Consider the following 25,950-nt stretch of genomic DNA (forward strand, 5'->3'; position numbering starts at 1 on the left):
GCTCCGATTCCGGGGTGCTGGCCAGGAGGTAGCCGCTCCCATAGCGTCCGTTGGGGTTGCCGCTGGGCTCCAGGGGCGACGTGCTGCCGGGCCCCAGGTAGGAGCGGTGGGTGGGCATGGGGGAGGGCGCCTCGCTGGGCACCTTGCTGAGGATGAAGCGGGTCTCGTCATTCTCCTCCAGGTTGGAGATGTCCTTCATCATGCGGCCCTTCTTGTAGGACACGGACAGGGTGTTGGAGCCGTCGGACAGCAGGTGGAAGTGCCTCAGGACGAACACCACGGGGATGGGCAGGGTCGCCACGACGATGAGGATGATCAGGAGCGCCATGGCCCAGTCGGGGAAATACAGGTAGCGCTCGGCAGCCTGGGGGTGGGCGGGGGTGAGGGCCGGTGCCTGGCACTGCCACCCCTTACCCGCACAGGGCCCCTCTTCCGTCCTCTCCCCACCCCACCACCGTCTGGCACCAGCAGAGATGAGGGGCAGCAGCGACTGCTACTTGAGGTAGCCGGTCTTCTGCACCCCAGTTTCTGCACTTGCACAAAGGGTGGGTGAGTCCACTCCACACCAGGGCGAGAAAGCACGGGTTAGAAAGAGGGACAAGGGCGTTAGCCTTTCGACCCTCGTGTCCCTGTCTGTACCACAGGGACGATGCCGCCTCGCCCTGGGCTGTTGGAAAGGTTACAGTCAGGTGTGCAACGCCCCCAGCAGGGCCGGGCACATAGCAATTGCCCCATGAGGGTTGATCTCTATCACCTGTTGCGTTAAAGGCCTGGGAAGGTCCCCATGTCCCCGGGCCCCAGGCTGCCACCCCTCACCTCCTCTTTGATCCAGGCGCTGTAACCTGGGGGCGTGACCGCCAGCTGGATGACGCTGGCTGTGGTGAGCACAGCCATGCACAGGGGAGACACGAACTTCCACATGTAGAAATAGAAGCGGTAGGGCCGGAAGCCCAGCATCTCCGTCAGCTCCTGCATGAACCTGCCAGGGGCAGCAGAGGGCCGGAAGCTGGCACCCCCACTGTGCCTGCGTATTCCTCCACAGCCTCCTCCTCCAGGAAGCCTTCTCTGACCATCCCACCCATTCTTCACATTCAGCGCTCCTGGTATATTATCTGTGGCCGACTGGCCTCGGGGCAGGCTCTGCTGTCTTCCTCTAAGATCCTCTGACTACATCAAATCACACCCACCCAGGATATATACAACCCGCAGGACACACTCTGCCTGGCAGGCGGCACCAGAGGGCTTTGTGCTCTGGGCAGCCCCCACCCCCACTCGCACTGGCCTGGCTCTAGACTCCCCCTGCTGGAAAAGAAGGGGAAGTGCACTTCCCTAGTGTCCAGAAGGCTGCCCTGACTAGGGATTTCTAACTACAGTGCCGGTGGGTGGAATTCTGGGGGGGCTCGCAGACTGTGCCCACGAATGGCATTTAAAAAATCATCTCTACCTCAATAACACCTAACCGAAATCTTGCATTTCTTTCTATTACAAATGCAAACAACCACTGTAGTGTTAACTGTTCCTGTGACTGCCAGCAACTGATTAAATCTCAGATATGTTCCTATCACATTACAACTGAAGAGACCTACTAAGATCACTTATGCTCACAGCTGCTCCGGAGTTACCATTGCTATGAAACCCACAGCCAGATCTTACAATGTAATGCAGTAAAAATAAAGTCAGAGCCCGGCTGGTAGGAACCAGGAGGTCACGGTTCAATTCCTGGCCAGGGCACATGTCCAGGTTGTAGGCTTGATCCCCAGTGTAGGGCCTGAGGAGGCAGCCGATCAATGATTCTCTCTCATCATTGATGTTTCTATCTCTCTCCCTCTCCCTTCCTCTCTGAAATCAATAAAAACATATTAAAAAAAATAAAGTACACAGATATCACATCTCAGATTTGAAACAGTATTTTGCTAATTGTCAATATAACGAGTTGCCTGTACAATGCTCTCTATTTTATCATGTGCATTTAAAAATAGCATTCCGAGACGGGCACGGGGGCCTCCCCAGGCTGCTGAGGTCAGCACCTCCGAGCAGCGTGTCCCAGCCCTGCTCACGGCTGCTCCCTGCCTTGTCACCGCCCGCTGCCCTGTCCCAGGAAGCGGGTGGCTGGATCAGCGACAGTGAGAGAGCCCGATTCTAAGGCCAGGTCCAGACATCGGGGAGGGGAGGGGAGGGCGGGGCCGAGTGGGTTAGTGGAGCCCTGGCCTTGCTGAGCGAGTGAGGGGGACCTGGTCGCAGGGCTTTCTGGGAGTACAGATTGGCTCTCATGAGCCATGAGGCCGGGGGCTGTCCTTGGCTCAGGCCACGAGACCTAATCCCTTCTTATTGCTCAATTCTCTCACCCAAATGGAGGGCCCAAACCACGCCCTGCCTCACACCCTGAGTAAATAGCTTTAATGCTGAGTAGGGCTGCTGAAGTCCATGAGTGCGGAGGGCAGGGGCCCCTGTACACCCACTAGGTGCTTACGCTGCACTGAATTCTGAGGAGCTGGTATCTTCGAAAGGTGCTGTGAGCATTAAGGCAGTTTAGGGTGACGACGGGACCTGAACCCAGGAGACTCGCGCCCGCAGCCCCAAGCAGCACTGCCCTCTGTGCGTCTCAGTCTCTACATGATCTGCAGGAGCACCTCCGGCTCTGGCTTCCTGACTCTGGGACCCCGGCGCCTTGGGGCCGTGGGAAACAGCGCTCCCAGGGGAGCCACTCCTGCCCCACCCCCACGCCCCTTACTTCTTGGTCCCGTAGATCCAGGCCACAGCGATGTTCTCGAGGATGACGATGACGGTGAGCGGCAGGGTGGCCGAGTAGTCGTCAAACATGGTGACAAAGTAGTTTCCCGAGCGCTGGACGAACAACAGCCCCACGAAGAATGCAAAGACACAGCAGCCCACTACAGAGAGCCGGAGGCCGGTGTGGGGGCAGGGGTGCGGTGGGCGGGCCCGGGGCTCTTGGGGGCACCCAGGCCCCCCCAACGCCCACCCCCAGGCCTACAGCCCACCCTGCAGCAGGCCCAGCCCTGTGGGTCAGGAATGAGTCAGAACCCAGGGTTTCTCCGTCAGAGCCACACCCCATCATCCCCGCAGGCGGCCCGCAGGCGGGGGAGGCTGCCAGGAGGTACCTGTGAACATCTCCTTGGGCACCTTGAAGGTGTCGATGATGGGCGTGGTGATGCCCGCCATGGTCCCGATCATACTGCCCAGGCCCAGGTTGATGAGCATCAGGAAGAACATGACGGACCAGAACGGGGAGGCGGGGAAGTGCGTCATGGCCTCGGTGAAGGCGATGAAGGCCAGGCCTGTGCCCTGCACGGACTGCGGGTGTGGGCGGAGGGAGGGCCAGGCCTCAGTGAGGGCCCTCGCCCACCCTGGAAGCCCCTCAGAGCTTTAGGATTGACTCTTCCCTCTTCCCAGGGGTCCCCACTCCCACCTACATCCCGCTGCTTTGGCCAGTGGGGCTCAGGTTTGAGTTTGCATCAGAATCCTGCCCCCACCAAGGCAGTAAAACACCAACCAGTTCAGGAGTTGAACGGTGGGGTCTGGAATCTGCAAGGTGTACAAGGACCCCAGGTAATTCAGATGAAGGCGCTCCCTTTTAGCAACACACCCAGCTCAAGACTCTCCTCCTCCGAGAAGCCTTCCCTGATTGCTCCCAGCTCTGAACTCCAGACCTGAATGTAGTGATCTCAGCCCGCCTGCCCCATGATCACAGTGGAGCCTTTAAAAACACCGATGCCTGGCTCACCCCCGGGACAATGATTTGATTGGTCAGGAGGTAAAGCTGGGTATCAGGTTTTATAAAACCCCAGGTGACGCTGATGGGCAGGCGAGGTAGAGGACAACTGCAGTAATGCTGGGCCCCTGCTCACCAGGGCTCAACTGACCTCAGGGCAGGGGTTTGAGCTGATACCTTTCCTCTCTTCCTCTCTGGACACATGAAAATAAGGTCCTTGCTTATCAAGTAAATGAATGGGTCCCTGGTGGCTTTCTGGAGCCCGCACCCAAACCCCAGCCACCCCTGGCCTGTCTGCCTCCCAGCCCGTCCCACACCTTGTTCAGCTCGTCCTCCAGCACGCAGGGGTCCAGGCCCAGGGCTGAGAAATGGTCCTCCTTCACAGTCATGATGACCTTGTACATCTCCGAGTAGTCCTTGGTGGTCAGGTGGGAGAAATTGACGTGGGGAGGGATGAGGTCCTGGCTCAGGACGTTGGAGTGGAGGTACCCCAGGATTTTCTCAGCATTCCTGCAGCACAAAGGGGAGAAGATGAGGTAAAAAGGCAGCGGTGAGCACAAACCTGGGGGCACCTCCTGGCACCCAGGTGGGACCTGCTGGCCATTAGCAGAGGCATCTGTGAATCTGCCCCTGTGTCCGGGGCTTGGATGGAGAGCTCCCCTGATCTCCATCCTCAGCCCAGGGACAGGGACTCCCCACCCACGGCCCGCCTGCCCCTCCCGGGAGGGTGGACAGGGAGGAGAAAGGGCAGGAGGAGGCGCCACCTACTCAACCACGCATTTCTCATTCATGATGTTGGCCTTGAAGCCCAGCACAGCAAACACCACGAGGGTGGCCAGCACCGAGGTGAAGAAGTTGATCAAGGCCACCAGGGCGGCGTCGAAGTGGCAGTTGTTGTCCTGCTTGTTGTAGCTGGAGAAGGCGATGACGCCCCCGAAACCCAGCCCCAGGGCGAAGAAGACCTGCGTGGCCGCTTCCCGCCACACCTGCGGGTCCAGCATCTTATCCAGCTATGCGGGAGGGGACCATGGCAGGAGAAGAAAGGAGACACACAGTAATGGTTTCATTCAAGTGCAACGGAGTTCCCACCAACCCCCCTTTCCTCAGCCTCAGCGGAGTGCAGAGGCCCCGAGGCACAGTGGGGAAGAGCGGTGCTGTGTGACCTTGGGCATGTCCCCTCACCCCCTGGAACTGTGTCGCTGGTAAAACGCAGATCCAGGAGCATGTTGGTAAAGGCTCAAGGCACAGTGGGGAAGAGCGGTGCTGTGTGACCTTGGACATGTCCCCTCACCCCCTGGAACTGTCGCCGGTAAAACGCAGATCCAGGAGCATGTTGGTAAAGGCTCACTGTCGGGCTGAGGCATGACAGAATGGACGCACACACTTGCACAGTCAGTTCCCTGCTCGTTTTAACTGCGATCACGGCTGACCGCGGGGCTATCTCGCGAAGGAGCATCTCCAGGGCCATCAGACATGGTGTGCAGTGCACAACTCTAGGGAGTGCCACTCACTTAGACTAGAGTGTGAATGGTGCCTCCTAGAGTGTCCAGTGTGCAGCCTGAGAACTGCGAACATCAAGGTCTCCCTGAGACTTCCTCCACCTCAAGCCATAAACAAAGACACCACCATCTTCCTCCTCCCACCTGCTCTCCCTGGTCCCAGAAAGAAAAGGTTCACTCATACACACCTACATGCCCCAGGTCACAGAGGAACCCACCTCGCTCACCCAACCTGAGGCACAAATCTAAGACCCTTCCAGAGAGGGGAAGCCCTGCCCGACCCCATCGGCTCTCAGGCCAGTCAGGAGGCTGAGCCACACAGTCTGCTCTCAGCATCTAGACGGCCTGGGGCAATTTCCCACGCCTTTTCACATCCCGTCTCCTCTGTTACGCAAAGCAGGGACCGCAGCTGGACCCAGCACAGGGCATTAGAGTCAGACAGACGCAGCTCTACATCTGACTCCCACCTTCACTCGGCCGAGAGGACTTGGCAAGTGGTAGTGCCTGTTTCATGAGCCTCAGTTTTCTTATCTGAAAAGTGGGAATAATAGTAGAGTCTCCCTCCCAGAGTGACTGTGAGAATCAAATGTACAGCCAGCAGTCATGCCTGGCACGTAGTAGCATTTGATCCAGCAAATGCCTCTGACCTGGTAGAGACAGAGAAGTGGGGGGCGGGGGTGGGGGCAGGGATACTGAAAGAGTAAACTGAGGCCCAAAGGTGAAATGAGTTGCTCACAGTAATGGAGCTCACTCGTCGGGGCAGGGGAGTTTCTAAAATACAGATCATCGCCCGCCAGGCCATGGTGCCCTCCTACCACCGCCTCCTGACTAAGGCGGCCCGTAAAGCAGGAGGCGAAATCACCTGCTGGGGGCCAGATGGGCTGGGAGGGAGGGCTGAACGTGCAGACAGGTGGACGCGGTTTCTGTTGGTCCCAGCACGGAGAGCGAGACCACCGGAGAAATGGAGCAGGCCGCCTGCATCCCAAAAGCGATCCAGGCCCACGCTTCCTTACCCACACACCCGGGGCCAGCCTGGTTTTGGAAATCAGGGTTTCGTTTCTAATTCTATTGTCAAAAGGGAATCTGGTGCGTATGCCACAGAGCTACATGCCACCCTGAGCGGGCCTGGGACAAACCTGTAATCAAACGCATTCGTGTTTCTGCCGCAGAAGACGGCAGTTCACACCAGCGCATCAATGAGGACTATAAATAGCCTCCCAGCTGTGCAGGTCATTTTGCCACAAAATGAGTTCCATCCCAGAGAAAGAAAATCACTTCTATTTTCCAGGGCTATTTGGGTTCGGGCGTTGTGAATAAGGAACTGGGGCCTAGCCATGCTCCTAATAGAAACGTGAAGATTAGAAAAAAGAAAAACATAGTCATCCTCCCTTATCTGTGGTTTTGCTGTCCATGGTTTTAGCTGCCTATGGTCAACTGCAGTTTGAAAATATTAAATGGAAAATTCCAGAAATAAATGATTCATAAGTTTTAAATTGTGCGCCAACCCGGCCAGTGTGGCTCAGAGATTGAGCGGCAACCTATGAACCAGGAGGTCACGGTTCAACTCCCGGTCAGGGCACATGCCCGGGTTGTGGGCTCCAACCAGATCAATGATTCTCTCATCATTGATGTTTCTATCTCGTGGCTCAGATGAGCGGCAACCTATGAACCAGGAGGTCACGGTTCAACTCCCGGTCAGGGCACATGCCCGGGTTGTGGGCTCCAACCAGAAGATTGATTCTCTCATCATTGATGTTTCTATCTCCTCTTCCTTCCTCTCTGAAATCAATAAAAATATATTTTAAAATAATAATAAATAAGAAAAGTAAATTGTGTGCCATTCTTCGAAAGCACCATGATCTCCTACCTGTGGTCTTTGCCCAGGCTGTTCTCTCTGCCTGGAATTTCCTTCCTCCTACTCACTGTTTGGTGAACTCCTATTTATATCTCAAAACCCAGCACAAATATCACCTCCGCTCTGAAGCTTTTCCTGCCGGCCTCTAGCAGAGCTAGTCACGGTCCTCGGCTCTCACAGCCCTCTGTAACACCGGAATTATTGGTGTGTGTGTGTCATCTTCCTTTCTACACTTTGTGCTTCTGAGGGATGGAGCCCACTTGCTGTCTTTGCATGAGCAGTGCCTGACACGTGGAAGGGAAGGGGGGCAGACAGACAGACAGACAGGCAGGCAAAGCTGACCTGTGTCCTAAGGTGACCTGAGCTGGAGGCCTGCTGTTCCTTGAACCTGAAGGGGCTCTTTCAGGATTGCTGGGTGATGGCACATGATTTCATACCAGCCCTGGAGGTATGATCACAGTGTCCACAGAGAGTGAACCCAAGGCCCGACCTTAGGAAGCTCAGTGTCCTTTCGGGACGTCAGAGTGTGACTGCAGGAGGGGAGGTGGGAACCGGGCTTCCCCACCGAAGACGAGGCTCACACCCTTTTCGGGGTGCCTCCCCCAGAGCAACAGCTTCCCGTCACTTCCTTGGCACAATGGCTGAGTCACTGCCTCGCGCAGGGAACAAGGTGTTCGTGGCATTTGGCTCAGTGGCACGAAGATGCTTTTTGAATCCACAAGCAGCTGCCGAGCTCCCAGCCCGAGCGGCTCGTGACGGGAGCGCACGCCCTTGTTCCCTGGCCCTGCCAGGCCCCTGCCAGTGCGAGAGCCAGACAGACTGCGGGACACCAGGTGGCACTGGAGCCCCGGGCTCCCATTGCCTACAGGCAGAGTCACCTTCAGAGGGACAGAGCCATACTCGCTGACGCTCACGGCGCGCTCTGCACGCAGCAGCGGTCCTGCACTCTCCCGACAACTGTGCCAGAGCCGCCATGGCTCACCCCATCTAGCAGCCGAGGAAACGAGGAAACGGAGGCCCAGAGGGGCCAAGGACCCTGCCCTCCCGGCTGCCAAGCGCCAAGTGATGAGCTGGGATCTGGCCCCATCACCTGGCTCTGAGCCTGCCCTCTGGTGGCGAGGCTGGGCTGCCTGGTCCTGCTCAGAGCCGCTCTAGCTGGGGGAGCCTGCAAGTCCCACCATGAACTCCCTCTGGGCCTCTGGGCCTCACAGGGAGCCACCCTCTTCTCTAGCGATCCTTGCACACCCTGGACCCTGTGGCCAGTCCGGCTCACTCTCAGGACCGCCCACTTGCCCAGACCCAGAGGTGGCGACGCCCGGAGCTCAGCTGGTGCTGATCCCAACCCCGAGGCTGGCGCGGCTCCTTCATGGTGACTGCTTACAGGTAACACAGTCACGCGGTTCAAAACCAACAGGCGGGAAGGGTCCACAGTAAGGTCTCCCTCTTCTCACCTCAGTATCCCAGGCGCCCTGCTCCCTCCCGAGATGCAACCATGACGTCAGTCTCTTGCATCCCCTCCCGGAGATGTTTAATGTCAGCGTATTTATACACACATATGTGTGCACGCCTGTGTGTGTGTATTTCTCCCCCTTTCTCCCCTACTGTCCACACCAGAGATGTCCACGTGGTAACAGCAGTGCCTACCTCCAGGGCTGGTATGAGCTTACAGAGCGAATGCGTGGGAGGTGCGTGCCACGGCGCCGGCACAGGAAGCACCATGCATTGTGAAACACGCGATCGATCTAAGCACCGCTGGCCCAGCCCACCACACGCTCCCCTCCCCTGACCTCCGGGAGCCCTGCGTGCCGCATGCATCCCCCCCTCATGCAGTTACTCACACTCACTCCTGAGGCTCCAGCCCTCCTCCCTCCTTCTAACTCAGCCGGTGACCTTGCTGCTACTTCTCAGAGAAAAATGACACCATCGCAGAACGCCCGCCATGAGCAGCTCCTCACCACAGCCCCTCAGCTGCCAGTGTCTGTGCCCGCAGGCTGGCCCGTCCCTCCTGCTCCTGCGGGGACAGGGTGTGCTCCCCACTAAGACCAATTTCCCCCCGGGGCACGGGGTCCCATCTCCCCTGCTTATTCAAGGACACTGGTCGCCTTCCCTCTGACGGCATGGACTCGCCCTTTCCTGGATTTGTTTGGTGTGCGATCCAGTGGTTTCTAGCACATCTCAGAGCTGTGCGCTGCGGTACTGTGAAGATGAGACACTTGGTCTCCATCCACAGTCCCCTCCCAGCCCTGAAACCCTCGCATGTCCTAAGTGTGGAGAGCGATAAAGGTGCCTTGTGTTAGGTGAGTGAGGACCCTAACTAAGGGGGAGGGGGGGCTGGTTGCCAGGAGAACCCACCAGTGATTAGAAGGTTGGAACTTCCACCCCCACCCCAGCATCAGGGAGGGGAGAGGGACTAGAGGTTGAATCCGTCCTCAGTGGCCAATGATTCCATCAATCATGTCTACGTAACGAAGTCTCCATAGAAACCAAAGAGGACTGGGCCCCAGAGCTTCCAGGCCGGTGAGCACGTGGAGATGAGGGGAGAGTAGCTCACCTGCAGGGCACGGGAGCTCCCACCCTGCCCCCGTTCCTTGCCCCAAGCAGCTCTTCCACCTGCCTTTTCCTGAGTTATATCCTTAATTATAAACCAGTGATGTAGTACCACGTCTCTCTGAGTTCCGTGAGCCTTTCTAGCAAATTAATGGAACCCCAGGAGGGGGTCGTGGGAACCTCTTATTTCTAGTCAGCAGGTCAGAAGTCCAGGTGACATCCCAGGCTTGTGACTAGCGTCTGGGGAGGGCGGCCTTGTAGGACTGAACTCCTAACCTGGGAGATGTCATGCTACCTCTGGGTAGTTCCAGAATGGAGTGGAATTGAGCTGAATTCTCAGACTCCCAGCTGGTTTCCGAGAAGCGCTTGTTGGAGGCGTGGGGAACACCTCCCCCCCATATTGGAAACACAGTCTCGGAACACAACTTAATAGCCATTACCACACTAGGTTTTAGAACATGGAGCAGCCATGACCATCATCAATGTTAGAGCATCTTCAGCACCCCGAAAAGAGAGTCTGTACCCAGTAACACCCACTCCCCATGTCTCCCCCAACCTGCCCACAAACCCAGCCCTGATCTGCTTTCTGTCTGTACACATTTGCCTGTTCTGGATGTTTCGTGTAAATGGAATCATACGACATGTGGTCTTTGTGAATGGCTTCCTTCATTTAGCATAATGTCTTCAAGGCTCACCCACACATGGATGGGAACTTCACCCCTTCTGATGGCTGGGTAAGGAGTCCATCGTATGGATAGGCTGTCCTTCACTTTTCCATTCGTCCACTGATGGGTACTTGAGCTGCTTCTGCTGTTTGGCTATTGTGAACAATGGTGCATGAACACTGGTGTACAAGTCTTCGTGTGGACACATGTTTTCCGCTCTCTTGGATGTGTGCCCAGGAGGGGAGCTGCTGGGTCACATGCTAACGCTGCCTAACCTTTTGAGGAACTGCCAGATTGTTCTTCCAGAGCAGCTGCACCGTTTCCATCCCCACCAGCAGGGTCTGATGGCTTATTTTTATATAAAATTCTGAAATAACATCTTTGATCCCATGGCCCTATCCAGTTAGCACCCCACTTCTCATGGCTGTGCCCCGTTACAGCAAAACTCCTGAAAATAAGTGGTTTCTATCCCTTGTCTCCAATTTCTCACCTTCATTGTTCCCGTGAACCCATTACTATGAGACTGTCCCCAGCACGCCACCACCTCAACTGCTCTTGTCGAGATCACGCGACCCCTCTGTGGCCAAGTGCTTCGGCCGTTTCTCAGTCCTCATGACCGGATCTCTGGGCAGCTTTGGACGTGGCTGACCTTCAGGCCCCCTCTCTTTGTTGAACACATCCCTCCAGGGTCAAAGGCAGGAGCTGCCCCATAACTGCTCAGTGGGCAAGGTCTCAAGATGGACCCCACAGATTTCATCGGGACCGAAAGTCACCAGGTTCAGTGGGCCAGGGGCCACGCCTGCTGATTCTTGGGGACCTGGATCTTCCAGAGCCTTCTGGATTTATTTCTTTATACTTCGCCTCATGAAGACTCTGGCCTCTGCTAAAGTGGGATTACACGGTTTCCTGAACTCCAGGAAAGGGTGCTGGAAAGGAGCTCCCGCCGCTGCTGTTCAAAATGCACATCAACCATTCTGCACCCACATGATTGATGATAACTGAAGTCTAACAAATGTGGAACCACTGGGACTCACACACACAGCTGGTGGGAGTGTTAACAGACGCAACCTCTTTGGAGCAATTTGGCCAACATCTAGGAACACTGAAGCTATGCATACCCTTTGGGATAGCAATTCCACTCCTCAACACATACACCCAGAGGGCCTGTGCACATGAAGACCTGTGTAATAATGTTCATTGTAGCGTTACCAGCAACGGTGAACACTGGGAAAAACCTAAACGATGGTCAACCAGAGAATGAATAAATCCATTTGAGTTTAGTGCTGCAGTGGAATACTATACCGCGGCGAAAACGAATGTACTAGAGCTACAAATACCATTATAGCTAAATCTCAAAAGTGTTGAGCAAAAATAAAAACAAGGTTTATATAATATGATGCTGTTCATGTAAAGTTTAGAAGTACGCAAAATGGCTATGTGTTGTTCATGGACATGCATATATGTTTTCCAAAAAAGTATTTTAATGTAGTAGCAGGATAAACCCCAATTCAGGATAGTGGTTATCTTTGGGGAGGAAGGGTGTGGGATCAGAGCGAGCTGTGACGATACGGCATCTGTAGTATTTTATTTCTTAAGAATGTGTATTGTATTATTAAGTATGTGTGCTTATATGCCTGAGATAAAACAACAAGATGTTTTAAAGAGCGTCTGAATCAAATGGGAGCAGCGCTGTCTGTGCTCGGCCCGGCAGCCGGCGTCACAGTCCAGTTCCCTTGCTCCTGGAATTAAGCCCCCGCTTTCCCACCACCAGCAGGGGCCCATCTGGAGACCTGGTGCATCTCCACATTTACCACCGTCTCTGGGGTCTGTCCTTTGCTCACAAAGCTCAGTAAAGTAAAACTGAAAGACTCACTGTTCACATTAGGCAGCTTCTAGAAACAGAGTTAAGTCATTCATAAAACAGTCGGCTTTCTTCTTAGGGCTGGTTTCCCCCAAAGAAAGCAGGTTTGCATTTTTCTCCTTTGTCAGACACCACGTGTTCACAACCACCCGCGCCAGCCACGTGGCCCGAGTCACACTCATGCCTCCGGAGATTCACTAAGTGCTTCGTAAAGTGGACCTCCGCGGTGGTTCCCATGGAAACCTTAGAAGTCACTTCCCAGCATGCCGAGGGCCGGCTCCTGCGGTCTGGCGACGATGGAGCCGTGTGTCCTGCACATTGCCACCCCCGACACCGGGAGCTGTGCACAGCTGCGTGCATGGGGGAGTGGGGAGGGGATGGGGTTTCAAACCCACTGGATCAGGACTCTTCTCTCTGTGTGATCTGCACGAACTTTCTGTGTAACTGTGTGCATGTGTGTGTGTGTGACACACGTGGGACATGGCACTATTGAGGGCCAATGCTAAGACCTGAACTTGGGGGGGTTCTGACCCAGGCCCATGGGCTGGGGTCTCACCGGCCCCTGCTGGTGGCTGGTCAGCTGGCATTTGGGGGTGGGCTTCTCAGCCTGCCCACAGGGTTACTAATTCCATTGCTTGGGGTACCTTGAAGGACATCCCAACCTGCAGTTGACATTCTCTTGCTCCTCAGTGGACCAGCTGTGCCCAGTGGTCTAAAAGGGAAGAGAGGCAGGGACACATGGTGGGCAGAGCCCACCGGGAGGAAGCCTGGGTGACCATGTTCAGGACGCCTGCACGGGCGTGTGAAACGGGCACAGTGATCTGACCTGGCCCCTCCCTGGGCCACTGGGAGGAGAGATGAGGATGGAGTCGCTGAGGGCAGCCACTATCCATGTGGTCCACTGTCTCTGATAAAACAGTCACATTGTTCTCCTGACCTGGGTACAAGCCGTGGTTCCCGGGGGAGCTTCCTTCTCTGAGGCACCTTCTTGGTTTCTGCTGTCACAGATGCACCCATGAATCCCCCCTCCCTGTCCCCGTGCTCCAGCCAAGCCTGACTTCCCTCAAGCACGCCCGGTGCTTCTCACACTCATGCTCACGCGGTTCCTTGGACTGCAACGTCCTCCTGCCACTCATGAAATCCTACCTGCTCCCGGAGGCTCAGTTCCCGTGTCACCTCCTCCCTGAAGCTGCTTCTGATTCCAACCAAATAAATTCGCTATCCCTTTCCTGGGGACCCTGAGGGCAGGGCCCATGCTCCGTCCCCAGGGCATCCCTCCAGGGCCTGACACCCAGCACGTCCCCCGGAGTGTTATGCCCCACAAGCTGATGGAGCGGTGCAGCTGGGGTGCCCGGATGCCTACCTTGGGCGTGAACATGTGCAGGATGCCATCGACGGCCCCTCGCAGCAGCAGCCCCCGGACCAGGAAGCAGGCCAGCACCACGTAGGGGAAGAGGGAGCTGAAATACATCACCTGCAGGGAAGACAGGGACCCACCGTGGGACAGGGCCCTCCTGCAGCTGGCACCTCCCTCCCCCTCACAGCTGGGGCACATGAGCCCCGCTGATAGCTGCAGAAAGCAGAGCCCGGGACCCTGGGCACGGGGCCAACCCCACCGCATGTCTGGCCTGGAGCCAAGGCAGAAACAGGAGCCCAGAAAGCTGGAGTCAGCATGGCTGGGCCTGCAGCCCCCCCGCCCCCCCCAGGGCGCCAGGGGGCGAGGAACCCTTTGCTCTCCCTTCCTCAGTTTTTTCATGTCTGGAGCCTGCGTTTCTGTCCCTGGCTCCAGCGGACCCCCTGAGGGTCTCCCCTGTCCTTAGAGGCCTTTGACAGAAGGCCTCCAGGAGGTTACAGTCACGGCTCCCAAGCAAAAACATCAGAAGAAGGTCCTGCCTCTTGTGATTATAAATCATGTCCTATTTTCTAGCATGTGTGTTTCTTGCGCGTTTCCACATCCCCATGTGCCTGGCACAGAGCCTCACGCGAAGAAGATGCTCACGCCATGTTCGCTGCACTGAAACAGATCAGGAGGACCGCCGGGCAGGCGGTGTGGCCGTCAGGAGTGTGCGTGTCCGCAGCTAGACACTTAGGAGGCACGTGACCTTGGGCGATGTACTTAGCCTCGGCGTGCCTCCATCGCCTCATCTATAAAATGGGTACAGTAACTCCTAACCCATAAGGTGGCTGTGGATCACAGGCATTCATACACTAAGCACCACAAAGTGTCGGCTACAATTTTAAACTCTAGAGAGGGAAGAGGAGGTGGCTGAGACCACGCTACTGTTCCAAAGGCTTGGCGTCCTTGCTCATCAAGTCTGGTAAAGAACCTGAGGCCCAGCCAGCCAGCCAGGGCTCTAATTCCAGCTCCAGGACGGACAGACTGACTGTATGATCTCAGAGAGGTGCTTTCTCCTCCCTCGACCTCAGTTTCCTCACCTGAAAATGAGTGGATTGGGCTGCAGGATCCCTAACGTCCTCTCCAGCCCTGGCAGTGCATGAGGAGGTGCTTTCCCCTCCCTCAGCCTCAGTTTCCTCACCTGAAAAATGAGTGGATTGGGCTGCGGGATCCCTAACGTCCTCTCCAGCCCTGGCAGTGCATGAATAGTGACAGGTGACTAAAAGCATGAGCATATTTGGAGGGGAATGAACTGAGGGAGAAGGTGTATGGGGCTCTGCTGGTCTGCACTGCAGAGACCTGTGTGCAGCCCTCTGAGGATCTGTCCACCAGGAACGATGCTGTAGCAATGACACTCCATAGCCTCCTCGGGAGCCTGTGACCTCATCCCGAGTCATCCGGAGGCCAAGCCCACCGACAGGACCCTGCGTGGGGCGACCCGGATCTCTTGGCCCCCTGCCCTCCACCCTTTTCTCAGGCTGTGGGGTCTGAGTGGCCCCTCCCAACTCACCTTCCCCGAGGACTGGATGCCCTTGATGACGGCCATGCCCACAATGGTCCAGGCCACGAGGAGGCACAGGGTCATCTTCCAGTTGAGGCCCCCACTCTCCGAGATGGAGTTGGAAATGTCCAAGGCCTCTCGGTACCAGAAGTAGGTGGTGGCCGAGCTCTTTTCACACTCCGCCTCCACCACTGCAATGGCAGCAGAGCCTCAGTGGCGGGGCCTGGACCCCCACCCAGGCAGCGGGCAAGGGGGCAGGGCCACAGGGAGGGGCTGTGCCTGTTCTGGGTTAGCCAGGATCGAAGACCCCAAGGACTCCTGGGCTCCCAACAGGGCCTGGGAGGCCTTAGGACTCATTAATCTATATTCCCGCTCATGCCACCCCCTGCCCACGCCCATCTGTGGAGGGCAGGAAGGGTAAGGCAGAACTCGGGAAGGTCCTGAGCTGGGAGCAGAAGACCTGGATTCCCTCCCTTGGCTAAATCAATGGTGTGACCTCAGGAAAGTTGTTCTGGGCCTCAGTTTGCCCATCTGTGAGGTGGGATAAATCATCCAGGCCTTGATGGAAAGCGCATACAAATTAAAACTGTTTCAGGAGAGGATGGTATTTGAGTAGCACAGGGTAGTGGATAACAACTAAAAAAGAGTCCCCATTTGCAGAGTTTTACCTGCACTTACTAGTTCATTCAATCCCATTAAGAACTACAGGCTGGTGAGAGGGCATCGGAAGGGGAAAGGAGGATCAGAGAGGGCAGGTGTCTTCTTCAAGGTAACACAGCAAGTCATTGCAATCCCAAATCTCTGTCTAAGCCTCTTTGGCTCATTTGACTCCTTCCTGGGACAGGGCTGGCTGGGGTCCCCAGCTGGTCACATTCAGGGGCCCCCGTACTTGCCTGCCGCGGTCCCATTCCTGACGACAGGACATTCACTCCAGGGCAGTGGGTACTGGAAGGACTTGAAGAAGTAGAAGATGCTCCAGCCGATAATCACATTATAATACAGCCCAACAAAGAGGCAGACCTGAGGACAAGGGCCCAAGGGCAGGGGTCATGGGGGCGGCAGGAAGACCCCTCCCTTCCTACCCCCACCCCCAACCCCACAAGGAGGAGGAGCGGGGAGGAGATGGGGCAGCCAAGGCCCCTCCTAACCCTCCATTCATCTGGTATTCAAAGAATCCACCGAGGAATGCTTCCCATATTAAAGTCTCTCCTTTAAGCAATAAACACATAACATGTTAATCCTTTCCAGTTTCTCATTCTTCTAGGAGGCTGAGAGCACTACCTATCCTTTCCCGATGCCTCGGCTGCACAGTGTCAGAGCTGCCCCGGGGTGTGGGACCCGCACAGCTCTGCCTCCATAGTCACAATGCCCAGACTGGGGTGCCTTTTGGGATTTTCTGGATGCTTCTTATTGGTTTCCTGTGCCCACCTTTCTCTCGGGACACTCCTCTCCCTTGGACGGTCTGCAACCGCCTCTACAAAGACGTCAGTTCTCGTTTCTCATCTCCAGGAGAATGTCCCTTCTCATTTCTTGGAAGCGATAGAATTACCTTTGGTAGAACTAACCTGGGCTCCCAGGCGCTTCTTTGAAAGCAGTGCTTTCTCGCGCTGCATGGACCGTAACAGGCCCCGCCACCTCCCGGGGCAGCTCTATGACTATGCACCAGTGACCCTGCTGGCCCGGGAGACAGCCGAGGGCCCCTCGCTTCATCGACTTCACCTGATTTCACCCGAGCCCTGGTGTGCAGGAGCAGACGCTCCCATAGCACATGTTAGGGGATACAGAGGGGCACCCACTCCTTTACTTGTGTGCTTTTAGTCCAAGGGGACCCCCCAGCAGAGTGGGCTCTGTGCAGCTGTGTGCACCTGTGCAGGGGCGATGCCCAGCATGCAAGGCAGCTGCACTGACCCTCCCCCGGGCTCTGCATCCTCGGTCCCTTCCAGAAGCAGATCCCTGTTTTGTCCCAGGTGAGCGTGGGCACCTGGGCTGTATCCCTAAGGGAGGCTCGCTGTCCTCCCCAGAGTGTTATGCAGGCCAGTGGATGAGCCCCCCATCCAGGGGTCTCCTGCCTCCCGCTGTGCCAAAGCCTCACCCCTCCGGGCGCTCCTGTCTGACCCTCCTCCAGCTCTGCCCATGAGCACAGAAACATGACAAGGATGCCCGTGCCCAGGGCTGCCTTTTCCTGCCACCCACTTTCCCAGTTAACATTCTCTTTACCCAAGGAAAGAGGAAGGGCCTCCCTCGCAGGGAGCTGATGGGCTGGTAAGCAGAGCGGAGTAGCGGGGTGGCTTACATGTCCCTGAACTCCAGCAGAGATGTCCCCGCACCCCCTGTGACATGTCCTGGCCTTTCCTCCTTCATAACATTCCCAAGTTTATACCCCGCTTCAGGCAGTGACAACAACTTCCAGTCTAGGAGATAATGGTCCCGAGACACCAGCTGGGAGCAACTCCCACGTTGAGGGCTCCTTCCCTGTCCTTGACCCGGCCCAGGACTCCTGTCTGGAGACCCTGCACCCAAGAGCAGCCCCTCTGCCTCCCAGGAAGGGCCCAGGGCCAGCCCCCGACTCACGATGCAGCTGGAGAAGCCGATGCCGCCCAGGCGGGGACACACGTAGTGCCACACGCCGATGCTGCCCCGGCGGATGCGCTGGCCCACGGCGAGCTCCAGGAAGAAGAGCGGGATCCCGATGATGATCAGCAGCACCAGGTAGGGCACCAGGTAGGCACCTGGGAGGAGAGGGGATGTGGAAAGGTGTCTGAGGCTGGCACCAGGGTGAGGAGGGCTGGCAGCCAGGCCTACCGTCCGGCCCACATCTCCGATCATCTCAAACCACCCCTGGTCCTTGTGTTCCTCCAGGGATGGTCTGGCTCATCGGTGTGGCTGACCACTCCGGTCACCCAAACCCTCCCCCTTCCCAGGATTCCCCTCACCTGAAACACGAAGGGAGGGTCCAAGGTACATCAATGCCTCCCGCTTACAAGGCTAGACCCAAAGACAGACAGACAGGCGGGCAGGCGGGCAGACAGACACTGTACTGCCTCTCAGAATCCACATATCCAGTCACAGGCCAGCAGACACACTGACCCAGCGATGTACTCTGGGGACAACTGTTCACCACCCTCCCACCCAGAGCAGCAGCCCAGGTGGAGTGGCCCTGGGGCACAGACCCCGCCCAGGGCCAGACAGGACGGCTCTGGGGAAGCGGAGGCTCCGCAGGGAGACAGGTCTGACCAGCGTGGCCGTGAGTCTATAGCTAAGTGGGAGGAGCGGGGAGAAATTAGCAGCTCAGGACAGTGGAGCTGGGAAGATCATTAGGAGAGAATGGAATCGCTGAAGATTCCAGATGATAAATTAAACTCTGTCCTGGGCTTCACAGCAGACAATCTCGTTTCCAGTGACAGGGCATTTAGCAGGAAAATTAAAATCTTGTCTGGACACAGACGAGCGATCCCGTCGAGAGCTGTGCCAATGACCTAGTCCTGTTAGCAATGCTGTTGGCACAGCCCTGCCTGTCCGTCTAACGGGGCCAGACCAGCACCAGTCACCAGTGCCCTGATGGTCACCCAGCACCCCCAGACCAAGCCCAGTGAGCTGGGAGTCTCCAATAGACCCTCCAGCCTCACCGCTCTGCCCCCCATCCCATGACATCCCACATGCTCCCCAATATGTGCTCAATCTGCCAACAAACCTGAGGGATGGGCATCTCCTGGGCACGAGACCTGGCACTGGGCAACAGTCAGCTGTTACCTAATCTGTACCAGGCATACGCAATGAGGGGACATCAGGACAACAGAGGGTCAGACGCTATCCAGGGAGCCAGGGCAGAACCTCCAGGTTCACATAAGCAATGTCAGCACATGCACATGCATACACACACACACACACACACACACACACACCCCACACACAAAACCAACTGACCATAGAGCTAACTGGGAAAAGCTTCCAGGGCAGGCAACCCACTGAGCCTCACACATAGCAGCCAGCTCACTAACTCACACACTGCACACATCGATGCCACTCCTCACTGACCAGCAGCCCCATCACGGCCCTAACAGGAGGGCAAGTCAGTCTTATAACCTATTCTGTCTTGATCCTGGGCTCAGGAAATGGGAGAAGAGAGACATGACCTGCAGGACAGCAAAGGGACACAGCCAACTGGTTGTGTATTTCACCCCCATGTCCTTGGGTGGCAAGATGTGCAGGGAGATGGGTTTCGGGGTGTCAGAGAAGTAGGTTGGCATCTTTTGTGACTGCTTTTCTCCACTCCCTGAAGAACCAGGGAAGCCTCTAGGGAACGGTGCCCAAAGAGGGGTCCTCAGCAGACTGGCCACCCGCCACCTGGCACCCTTCACTCAGCCCCGTCCCCCTCAGCAGGCCCAGGCGCTGCCTTGCCTGCTGGGCTCCCCACCAGCCGAGGCCGCACTAGTAAGCACAGTGCTCGGGGGATGTGAGCTGGGGCAGCACTTCCGGGCCATCAGAGGTGCTTTTTCACATTAACCCTTGTTGAAATCACTTGGAAATGCACCCTCTTCCACCTTAGCAAATACACTTAGGGACACACCTGGATTTCCTTTGATGTTCCAGGCCTGCGAGAGCCTCAGGCCATCAGCCTGAGCAGCAGGGAGCACTGCTCAGGGGGTAGCAACTTCAGCAGAGGATGGCGGTAGGGACTGGATCCCAGGGTCTCTGAGGTCTCCTGGGTCGCTAACAGTCTATGTCTCGGTGTAGTTTTGAGTCTCATTCTGGGTTATTCCTGGGATTTGAAAGACTGCCTCGGGGTGTTGAGACCCAGTAGGTGTTGAGACCCAGACTCTGGGGAGAAGAGGTTTGATACCAGAGTACGATCCTCTAGGGCAGTGGTTCTCAACCTTCCTAATGCCGCGACCCTTTAATACAGTTCCTCATGTTGTGGTGACCCCCAACCATAAAATTATTTTCATTGCTACTTCATAACTGTAATTTTGCTACTGTTATGAATCGTAATGTAAATATCTGATATGCAGGATGTATTTTCATTGTTCGCGACCCACAGGTTGAGAACCGCTGCTCTAGGGGATTCAAACTCAGCGAGCAGCATGAGGACCCCTCCTAGGTGTGGTGATTGCGTGCGCAGGCCCTGGGGCCAAGCTGTCCAGGCTTGAATTCTGACTTTATCAGTAGCTGTGTGACCTTGAGCAAGTTACCTAACCTCTCTGTGCTTCAGTTTTGCAGTCTCTTAAATGAGGATGATAACAACATGGGGTTGTTGAGGGGATTCAATGGTTGAACCACATGAAACTGATGCTTTGATTATTCCAAGATGCTCAAATATCAGCATTGTCATTTATTTCAGACTAATATCCAGTAAGTGCTTAGGCACTTAGTAAGCATTTAATATAATGGCCAGAAGCTGCTCTTTACAATGTGTAAGACACCATGTTATAAGCACTCTACATGCAAAGCTCTTTTCATCTTCCCAACTCTCCTGTACAGCAGGAATAACTATTATTCCCATTTTACAGATGAGGAACAAAGAACCGAGGCTGCATGCAAAGAGCTGACTGGCTTGGCAGGGACTTGAACCCTGGCTGTCCGGGTTCTTGATAGCTCTTAGCGCTTAGCAGTTCTTGGGGGTCTTACTCCGCAACACTAAGCTCCAACCTACAAGGGTTTCCATTCTGCCCAGGGCGGGGGAGCGGGGGTCCTTTTCACCCCTCAGCCCAGCCCATGCGCAGGGTACCCCAGGGCCAGCAGGCCTGCTTCTTACCGCCTCCGTTTTTCTGGCACAGGTAGGGGAACCTCCAGATGTTGCCGAGGCCCACGGAGAAGCCGATCTGGGCCAGGATGTACTGCAGCTTGCTGTTCCAGGCCGGCCGGTCCTCGGCGTCCAGCTCCTCCTCCGCCGCCGCCTGCTTGCCACCTGGCCCGCCCGCCACGTTCAGGACGCTCTGCTTGTAGTCCACTGGCTCCTCGAGGGCCAGCAGGTCGGCCACCGACTCCGTGACATGCTCGCTGCTGTGCTCACGCTGGGTCACCTTGCTGTTCTTCGGCATCGGTGACACTGGGGCCACAGGCCCTGCTCCCCAGCACACAGAGAAGGTGGGACTCGACTGCTGTCAGCACCTTCTCATCCGGGACCTGTGAAGGCAGGGGAGCAGGGGAGGGTTAGCTGGCCTGACTAAATCAACTCCTTGTCACACACGCGGAGCTGGTCCGTGGCATGAACTATTGAGCTGGCCCTCCTCCCCGTCGGGACTCAGTTTCCCACAGGCCTTATCTGAGCACCCTCAGAAGGGCAAATCTAACAGGCAAAAGAGGACACACCAGACACCAAGTCCCAATCAAGGGTTGCCCATGGCAACACCGCTCCCTTCCCACATGCAGATCCAAGTGCTCAAGCCCACCTGGGTCCCACAGCCGTCGCTCCCAGGGCTCAGCCAAGTCCATGCTCTCTGTTCTGTTGAGCCTGAACCCCTGCTGGGACCTGGGAAGCCAGTGGCTACCTTCTCTAGGAAGGGTCTTTCTATTCAAAACGTCATGGGCCAGCGGCATCCAGGGGCTGGTTAGCAATGCAGTGTCAGGCCCATTCCACACCTATTCAATCTTTCTCTGTATTTTTATAGGATCTCCAGGGGATTCAAAGGGATATGAATATTTGGTGGGGAAAGGATTAGAGTTCTCACTCGGGACCCCCGGACACCAGGCCCTGCTCCTTCGTTCCCTAGGCAGGAGCGCTGACCAGGCTCGGCTAGGATTCTGGCACCAGAGCCCTGGAGGTGCCAACAAACCCTGGGTCATCGCTCACCAATGACATTATCTGAGGGCCACTGCAGCCAAGAGCTGGTTCTCCATCCTTCAGCGACAGTTTCACAGCAGATAATGTCTCCACAAGGGGGCGGGGGAGGCGACACGCTCCCCTGCCATCCCTCATCTGCCTTTCATGCTTCCCCTTAAGAAAATAAAGCACCAAGGAAGTGAATCCTTTGAAGGATCCCGCATTCTGCTATATTTCAAAGCACTTCCTCATCAAGCGGAGGTCAGAGAATGTAAAATTAAACACATGTACACCTGGCCTGCAGTTGCCCTGCATCTTCCCAGAGATGTAAACTGCCCGGCTCTGTACGGGAGGAGCTGCCTCCGGAAGCCGGCTCCTGTCTGTTCCCCTTGGATATGCCACCTACGCGGCCGGGCAAGGTCACTGCACAGCAGAAGCGTGCCCAGCTGCCCTCCCTGCTGGCCTTGGCCCACGCCTTCTGACTCGGGCAAAGACTGAACTTCAAGGGGACCTGGCCAGCCGAATCCTGCCAATGAGGCTAGGAGGCCTGGCCGATGGGGACAACTGTCCACGCTGGTCTGCGGGGTTAGCCAGCCCTCCCAGGCCAGGCCTTGGACCACATCAGTGAGGACAGTGAGTCTTTAGTGACTGCCAGCCCAGGAATAGTCAGGGTCTTGGGCTTTGGGAGACGGGGACAGAGCCAGCTTGCCTAGGAGACCCCAGAATTCCCTAGAATACACATGGCTCTCTGTTGGGACTCTGCAGCGGGTCAGCCGAATATCCCACTGCGTCCTGGAGATGCCCCAGGTGGGAGTGTGTGTCCACGGACCCTCCAGTCCTCAGCCTCCCTGGGCTGCTGTCCTGCCCATGCTACACAAGCAAATGCTGCCCAAGGGCACTGTGCCAGGGAGGCCTGCGATCTCACCTGGGCTTCCAGGTGAGGCCCTCCCCGCTCCCTGCCAGCAGGTCCCTGTCCCCAGGGCACTTAAATGGAGCGAACCTGAGGCACCCGCAATGGCTGCTTGTCTAGCTGCCCCACCTCCCCTACAGCTGACACCGAGAATTTTGATTAAAACTGGAGCTGAGAGAAGGGCCAGGTCCTGCTGGAGACTGCAGTCGGCAGGGTGCCTCAGCCCCGAGCCTGTCTCCAGGGCCGCCTGCAGCAGGATCTGATCAGGGCGATCTGCAACGCATTAGGTTTGATTTACTGCACATCCTGCCACAACTGAAGCAAAGCAAGGGGGATTCCGCAAGTCTGCAGAATTTATCTTGATGCTGACCCATTGGAGAGCGTGCTTCCCCATAAATAGCCCAGTGAGTGGCAGCTCTGGTCACCAACAGGAGAAAGGGCTGGGGGCGGGGAGGGCGCATCATTTTAGACGAGGAGGGCTCAAGGACAAAATCCGCACATTGTGGTAAAGCCAGAGAGAGTTACCAGAGCAGCATCAGGGAAACCACAAGAAACAGCTCAATGCGAGCTGAGCTTCTCCCCTCTTCTCAAGACATCCCTGCCGTGCCCAGCACCCTGCACTGCAGGATGGGGCCCAGGGCCCTCCCATGCCGTCAGGTCTGCAGGATGCAAAGTGCTGGTGTAGGCGCAAGCTGAGGCTCCGGGCTGGGCTGCAGCCACGACTGGACCTCCCGAGCCCAGTGAATGTGCTCAGATGACAACGCCCGAGTCTGGTACTTAAAATATGAAAGCTTGAGGGACCCTAGCACCATCCTCATTTTATGTATGGGGACACGGAGGCCCAGAGAGAGCGAGTGAACAGCCCAAAGCCACTGGGCCAGACTCCTCGGGGATGGGCACAGCAAGAAGGCGGTGGTGGTGAAGATCAGGGGCCTGGAAGTCAGACAGACCTGGGTTTGAGGGCTCCCAGTGCATTCATTCATTCATTCATTCATTCATCGCTCCATTGCTCACTTGACATACATTTTCTGAGTGCCTCTGCTCAAATGTGTCCTCCTCAGGGATGCCTTTCTGGAGCCTAAAATAGCAGCCCTCCAGGTTGCCACCCCCGCAGCCACCCCTTGTTATTTCTCTCTAGAGCAAGGACCACCCTTCACCCTTATATGTCTGTTTCCTTCTTTAGTACCTGGCCCTTCTAGGAGAAATGGGTAACTTCCACAAGAAGAAATATTTGGCTCATTTGTTCGCTGCTGGATCCCTCGCACCTAGAACGGAGGGAACATAGGACGTTGCCCAGGTGGCACAGCTGTCAGCACCCAGGCCTCCTCATGCCTGTGCTCTCTCTGTGCTTTTAAAGGGGAGGTGGGGCCAGCAGCGACTTGGAACAACCCTCCCTTCCCCCCCCCCATCCCTCCTGGGGTCCCTATGCTAAGGAAGGTCAGCTCGCAGACCAGTGCATGGGAATCCAACGTGGACCCAGCCAATGAGCCCAAAGCACAGGCTGGGACAAGCACCCAAGCAGAGAAGGACCCAGAATTCCTCTCTGGTCCTCCCTTTGCAGGTTGGGGAGACAGCCCCCACCTAGGTATCAGAAGGCCGACAAGGTGCAGGGCACCTCGCCACCAACTGAGCACACGGCACCATCGCCCTGACCTCCCAGGGTCTCGCGCTCCCTGTGTGTGAAACGGGTTGGTCTGGATGATCTCTGAGGCCCCGTCAGCTCTGCATACATCCCAGGAGCGCCCCTCGTGCACGTGGGTGAGAGTGAGGCCTGCGAACCCCAGGCTCTAGCCGCCGCACCTGCTTGGGCCTGTGTCGTGCCACCCTGTCAGTTGAGAGCTCGCTGTCTGCTTTCCCCAGGATGGTGGCTTCTCCACTCAGCTCCCTTAGGGTCCCGACTTGGAAAATAAATGATTCCCTTGAGTTTCATGGGGCGCCCTGGGGACACTCTGACAGCCGGCCCAGCCGGACTGCAATCAGCCCCCAGAGTAGCTGGGTGAGCCGTTAAAGTTGCTTTCTCGAGCAGCACGGGAGATGAGGTTCCGTGGTGTTCTCTGAAAGGAAAGGCTCCATGACTTAAAGCACAATGCAGAGGGGCTCCAAGGCCCAGGAAGCCGCGGCCACGTCTGTCACCTAGCAACCGTGCAGCTTGCAGCTCAGAACAGCACGTGAGAGCGGCAGGCCCGAGCCACTGAATTGTGCATCTTCCTAAAAAGATAAAAACACCGACTAGGAAGCAGACAGGTAAAAATATCTCCTGCCCGGGGGAGGGCTCCACCACTTTGCAATAACAGTACTCAGCAATGACCTCAGGGATGCAGGAAGGCCGCTCAGCCCAGGCCAGGGCCAAGCGGGAGTCCCTCCAGCCCACAGGCCCTGCTGCAAGGCGGAGGTCCGTCCTCTGAGCATCCGCCTCCTGGGGTCGGGGCATCTCTTCCTTGGGAAGGTTGTACCACGTAATTCAAGGGAATCACTTATTTTCCAAGTCGGAACCTTAGGGGAGCTGAGTGCAGAAGCCACCATCCTGGGGAAAGGAGGCAGCAAGGGGACTACAAATCCCACAATGCCCTGCTTCTCTAAGCCCATGGGACATGCCTAGCTTTGCTGCCCTTGGGTCTTGTGGCTCTGGAAAGAGTGCTACACCTTCCCAAGCCAAAGCAGGGAGAGCCCCCGGGTCCCCAGGCCCTAAAGCCAAGGTCCCATTCGAGAGGAATCGCTCGGGAAGGAAGCAAGTTGAGTCCTGTTCTCTCTGAGAACTTGATGGCTTCCCAGTTTCCATGTGGCAGCGGGTTTTGGCCCCAGCAGCTCTCCTAATTGTCTCAGAGCCTCTGGGCTTTCACTGAGCCCAGAACAGGTGACTCCTGTCACAGGCATACAATGTCCTCCAAATTATCTTTTACTGGAACCATCTGGAGCAACTGCTCCTGACAGGCCCTGGCCTTGGCTGGGTGGCCGCCCTCCTTGGGTTTCTCACCCGGGACACACAGGCAGGGAGCCCAGCACCATTCTGGACCTCGCATCCCGCTTCCTCCATCCAAAGTCACCTGTCAGTGTGTTCGGATCCGTCCTCCTTCCCACCCTGCAGGCTCTGGTCCAGACCTCCCAGCAGGCTCCCGGCTCGCTTTCCTTCTAGGCCTTCAGAGGCAGCTTCATGAAATCCCACACTGCCTGGCTCCGGCTCCCTGTGACATTTACGGCTCCTCCACTAGGCCCCGCCCCCTCCCGT

The 25,950-nt window shown here is 56.6% G+C and overlaps 1 protein-coding gene across 1 annotated transcript in view; it reads right to left on the reverse strand.

Annotated features, from left to right (window-relative positions):
• The window catches only part of SLC6A17 (solute carrier family 6 (neutral amino acid transporter), member 17), a 38,267-nt gene that overhangs the window by 2,926 nt on the left and 9,391 nt on the right, over nt 1-25,950 (reverse strand). The window contains exons 2-12 of the mRNA XM_014534668.1: nt 20,807-21,177; nt 17,626-17,783; nt 15,948-16,074; nt 15,064-15,245; nt 13,521-13,631; nt 4,499-4,740; nt 4,048-4,240; nt 3,120-3,312; nt 2,732-2,891; nt 817-979; nt 3-364 (exon numbers count right to left, since the gene is read on the reverse strand). Coding sequence (XP_014390154.1) covers nt 3-364; nt 817-979; nt 2,732-2,891; nt 3,120-3,312; nt 4,048-4,240; nt 4,499-4,740; nt 13,521-13,631; nt 15,064-15,245; nt 15,948-16,074; nt 17,626-17,783; nt 20,807-21,092 — 2,177 coding nt within the window. The 5' untranslated portion in view covers nt 21,093-21,177. The remainder of the gene's footprint in view (nt 1-2; nt 365-816; nt 980-2,731; nt 2,892-3,119; nt 3,313-4,047; nt 4,241-4,498; nt 4,741-13,520; nt 13,632-15,063; nt 15,246-15,947; nt 16,075-17,625; nt 17,784-20,806; nt 21,178-25,950) is intronic.

The sequence above is a fragment of the Myotis brandtii genome, unplaced genomic scaffold (assembly GCF_000412655.1).
Source record: "Myotis brandtii unplaced genomic scaffold, ASM41265v1 scaffold131, whole genome shotgun sequence".
NCBI lineage: Eukaryota > Metazoa > Chordata > Mammalia > Chiroptera > Vespertilionidae > Myotis > Myotis brandtii.